The sequence below is a fragment of the Eucyclogobius newberryi genome, unplaced genomic scaffold (genome assembly GCF_026437365.1).
Source record: "Eucyclogobius newberryi isolate DKJ021-1_F unplaced genomic scaffold, fEucNew1.0.hap1 SCAF_12, whole genome shotgun sequence".
NCBI lineage: Eukaryota > Metazoa > Chordata > Actinopteri > Gobiiformes > Gobiidae > Eucyclogobius > Eucyclogobius newberryi.
Genome location: NW_027315746.1, coordinates 37,800,912 through 37,805,911, shown reverse-complemented (window position 1 = coordinate 37,805,911; position 5,000 = coordinate 37,800,912). Strand labels below are relative to the sequence as shown.

Below are 5,000 nucleotides of genomic sequence, written 5' to 3'. Positions count from 1 at the left end.
GTCCGCAACTACAGACTTACTAAAACATTTGTTTTCATGACAAAGACTCAATCAACAGAATATTTTATTAAATAATATCACAATGAGAAACAAGAAGAGACCCGAAACAGCCAAAATATGATTTGAGGACCTCTGATGAATATACAGTTGTGTTCAGCACGATGAGAGGCACATGTGCGATGCAGCCGGGGCCGCACTCAGCAGGACATTCAGCACAGTTCCAGACACTTCACTGCACTCGCTCAGACACCAGGAGCCACTCCCACATTCCAAATACTGAAGCATAAACTGCCATCTCTCTCTCAGGCTGTGAATAAGAGCAACGGTTGAGGAGCTTTTAGATGTAGCAGTAAGAATAAGAATGCACTGGGCTCATTCACATGGGACAATCAGGGACAATCAGGGACAAGTACAGAAAGAGGATTACTTTAGCACACTGGGCGGGTTTGGCACTGCTCAGAGTGTGTGGAAAGTGCGGCCCCGGGCCCTTGTGTGCGGTTGGTTGCAGAAAAGGGAGCACGTGTGTTTTAGTCCATGAAGCCTCCGTAGCGCTTGTGCGGCGGGCTGCTCTCCCAGGCACGCTTGAACACTCCGCCGCCCTTGCTGCCGTCCAGCAGCCACTCTGGCCGGCCCACACGCCTCATGAAGCCGCCGTAACGCTTCTCGAGGCCCCGGCCCAGGATGGCCTCCAGGGCGTCACTCTGGGCTCCGCCTCGGCGCATGAAGCCGCCGTACCTCTTCACGGCCTCAGCGCCACTCTCTCCACGCACTGTGGCTGCGCTCAGGATTTTCAGAATCTCATTGCGGATGTTTTCCTGGCCGTCGGTGCTGGCTGTTTCCTCTATCGCCCCCTCTGGTGTGGAGGAGGAGCGGCGGGCCATGAAGCCTCCATAGCGCTTCATGAAGCCTCCATATTTCTTGGCTATAAGGTGCTCGGGTGCGTCCTCCTCCTCTTTGGGGGACGCTTCGGCTGCCTCTTCCAGCTCGGCAGGGTTGTCCTCCAGAGGGAGCTGGATGTCACTCTCCAAAAGAGTTTCCTGACACAAGCGCAACGTCTGTGAGTCTAAGGCAGCGCCGCACTCCAGGGAACAGGCCTGCACACAAACATCATCAGCATGTTTCATTTGACTAAATACTGGCAGAACGCAGATGTACAACCCTGACGAGCCACTACAGTCCTCTCTTCTAATGATACGAACGACTCTAGAGCGCCCTCTACATTCTCTGTTCTGTGTTCTCAGCATTTACATTGGCACATTCAGGACAGACTGGTTTAGAAACAGGAAAACCATTTTATTATCCACCACTAGAGTGTGTTTAGCTTCTGGGCCACAATTAGGGAGACCTCAGCATGTTTCACTCTCTGAATGTCCATAAAAGGTCATAAGACGAATCAAATAAGCCTTAGTAGGCACCCGGGTCCTTCTTACACACTCTTTTTCCTGCACTATGACCTCTGGGTTACAGAGGAAAACACACAAGATCGATTCTGGATATCTCACACTAACCCTTAAAGAGCAAGTATTCTGCATGAATGTATTATCAGCCTTTAAACATGCTCGTGTACCTTTAGTCTGGTATCTCATGTTTTAGATCTAAAAACAAATAAATAGTTTATAACAAAATACAATTCCATTGGGATCTCTGCTGTTTATTAAAGCCAGGATTACAGAGGGGACATTGGGGACTCAGAAGTGTTCTCTGTGTGTGAAGCTTCAGAATGCTGCATGGTTTGTTACAGCCTGAAGATACATGTGACATGTGACATGGGACATGTATCTCCATGTGATATGGAGGTCTGCATTTTTTAACTCACCCCACAATCAAATAAGAATTTCTTGGCCCCCCCGACCCGACTCACTGGTCAAAAGACGACCTGTGGACCATCTTTCTGTTACAACGTGGACACCTGTGTCTTATAGACATGTGTGGTCTGTATATATAGCTGTAGAAGTTGTTGACTTATATTCAAGTGGCTCAAAAGACCAAAGTTTGTTTACGTAAGAAAAGTCAAATCATTGGTTTGCACCAAACAGGGTCAGATTGCAGCATTATTAAAAATGGAATGTATAGTGGGGAACCACAGTCTTCCAGGAACAAATCCTGAAGGATCGTGATCAACGATCACTTAAATGTTCAGTAGATCTCAGGAGTATGTTTAATAGTGAAAGTAAAGCAAAGGGAGCTTCAGTAGATAGAGAGTGAACAGCTGTGCAGCCAGAAGTGAAGCGCTCATCAATAGAGAGCATAAAGAGGAGCATAAAGACTCACTCTGGACGACGGGAGGAGGGTCTGTGCTTTGATGAGTCCAGAGTGATGGACAGATCAGGGTAAGAAGAGAGGCAGGTGAAGTGATGCCCCCAGCATGCCCTGCGCCTCCGGTACAAGCCCGTGGGGCCCTAATCCTATGATCTAAGCGTTGCTGTAGTTGGTCAGTTCTAGGTTCAACAAAAATGATGTGCCCAAAGGACGAGGTCAGCTGACTGCCTGATTACACTGAATGACCAGGTCAGTGGGTTTTTTCTTCGCTAATGGCCAGGATTTATTGGGCTCAAATTGTGGACGAGAGGTTCATGGAGCATGAGACATCCGAGTGAGAGTGTCTGGGACGAGCTGGAGAAGGTTTGTGGAGTGGTCACTCTCTCCATCATCAATACAAGATCTTGGTGAAAAATGAATGCAACACTGGATGGAAATCAATCTTTTAATATTGCAAAATCTTATTGAAACTATGCCATAGTGAATATGTGCTGTGATCAAAGACGAATGTTAGAGCATGTGACCCTGGTTTTCTGTGGCCTCAGGCAGTGTATCCATATTTCAGCACATTTCAAGAGGTCTCGGAGGCAGTGGCGGTCGATCCCAAAGCAACGTTTACTGTCTTGTGCTAAGAAACAGTAGATGAACACGCTGAGCGACCAGTCCAGACATGGAGGCCCCAACAGCACCAGAACCAGGAGTTACAACCAGCGTGAGGAGCCTGCAGCTGTTATTGTGTCCACTTTCTCAGGGAGTTTCAGAAGAAGCGCATTGTGGCAAGAGCCGACAACACAAGACGACAACGGAGCTGTAGAACGATCTCATGAGGGAGGAGAGGGAGGAGAGAGGAGAGGGAGGAGAGGAGAGAGGGAGGAGAGAGAGGAGAGAGAGGAGAGGGAGGAGAGGGAGGAGAGAGGAGAGGGAGGAGAGGAGAGAGGGAGGAGAGGGAGGAGAGGAGAGAGGGAGGAGAGGGAGGAGAGAGAGGAGAGAGAGGAGAGGGAGGAGAGGAGAGAGGGAGGAGAGGGAGGAGAGGAGAGAGGGAGGAGAGGGAGGAGAGAGAGGAGAGAGGAGAGGGAGGAGAGGAGAGAGGGAGGAGAGGGAGGAGAGAGAGGAGAGGGAGGAGAGAGGAGAGGGAAGAGAGGAGAGAGGGAGGAGAGGGAGGAGAGAGAGGAGAGGGAGGAGAGAGGAGAGGGAGGAGAGGAGAGAGGGAGGAGAGGGAGGAGAGAGAGGAGAGGGAGGAGAGAGGAGAGGGAGGAGAGGAGAGAGGGAGGAGAGGGAGGAGAGAGAGGAGAGAGAGGAGAGAGAGGAGAGAGGAGAGAGGAGAGGGAGGAGAGGAGAGGGAGGAGAGGAGAGAGGGAGGAGAGAGGAGAGAGGGAGGGAGGAGAGGAGAGAGGGAGGAGAGGGAGGAGAGAGGAGAGGAGAGAGTGAGGGAGGAGAGAGAGAGGGAGGAGAGGAGAGAGGAGGGAGAGGAGAGGAGAGAGGAGAGGGAGGAGAGGAGAGAGGGAGGAGAGGGAGGAGAGAGAGGAGAGGGAGGAGAGAGAGGGAGGAGAGGAGAGAGGAGGGAGAGGAGAGGAGAGAGGGAGGAGAGGAGAGAGGAGAGAAGAGAGAGAGGAGAGAGGAGAGGGAGGAGAGGAGAGAGGGAGGAGAGAGGAGAGAGAGGAGAGGGAGGAGAAGGAGGAGAGAGGAGAGAAGAGAGGGAGGAGAGGAGAGGGAGGAGAGAGAGGAGAGAGGAGAGGAGAGAGGGAGGAGAGGGAGGAGAGGAGAGAGAGAGGAGAGGGAGGAGAGGAGAGAGGGAGGAGAGGGAGGAGAGAGAGGAGAGAGAGGAGAGAGGAGAGGGAGGAGAGGAGAGAGGGAGGAGAGGGAGGAGAGGGAGGAGAGAGAGGAGAGGGAGGAGAGAGAGAGGAGGGAGAGGAGAGGAGAGAGGAGAGGGAGGAGAGAGAGGGAGGAGAGGAGAGAGGAGGGAGAGGAGAGGAGAGAGGGAGGAGAGGAGAGAGGAGAGAAGAGAGAGAGGAGAGAGGAGAGGGAGGAGAGAGGAGAAGGGGGGGGGGAAGAGAGGGAGGAGAGGGAGGAGAGAGGAGAGAGGGAGGAGAGGGAGGAGAGAGAGGAGAGGGAGGAGAGGAGAGAGTAGAGGGAGGAGAAGGAGGAGAGAGGAGAGAGGAGAGGGAGGAGAGGGAGGAGAGGAGAGAGAGGAGAGAGGAGAGGGAGGAGAGAAGAGAGAGAGAGGAGAGAGAGTGTACCTTCCTGTTCCTGCTGCTTCTTCTCAGTCCAGTTTGTTTTTGACGTGACCCAAAGGAAAGCTGACTTTCTCAAGCTCCTCCTCCTCCCAGCGTTACCATGGAGCTTGTCTTATTATAATAACTAATATTATCTTTAAAAAGAGCTTCAGGTGAAGTTCAACCTTCTAATATTTAGTCTAGTTATTATTTCATTTTGAAAATCGTCATCTGTATTAATGGCTCTAGTGGTTAATATATATATATATATATATATATATATATATATATATATATATATATATATATATATATATGCTTCTATAGTGGTTTGTAAAAACAAAAAAGTAATATAAATCTATAGGTTGATCTTCGAGCTTTGCCGAATCTAAAAGTAGCTTGTGCGCTGCAACAGTCTGGGCCCCGGGTCCAAAGTCTCCTGGAGCCAAGGAGACTGTGTAATACTGTGCAATACTGTGCAGTACTGTGCAGTACTCCCTCTCAGTATCTGGAGTGAGTCATGTATGT

General features: G+C 50.6%; 1 protein-coding gene across 1 annotated transcript in view; it reads right to left on the bottom strand.

The window, feature by feature from the left end:
* Positions 1-27: 27 nt before the first annotated feature.
* The window catches only part of LOC140356775 (proenkephalin-A-like), a 12,390-nt gene continuing 7,417 nt past the window's right edge, over positions 28-5,000 (bottom strand). Inside the window, exon 3 of the mRNA XM_072441971.1 lies at positions 28-1,094. Within this exon, the coding sequence (XP_072298072.1) occupies positions 528-1,094 (567 nt within the window). The 3' untranslated portion in view covers positions 28-527. The remainder of the gene's footprint in view (positions 1,095-5,000) is intronic.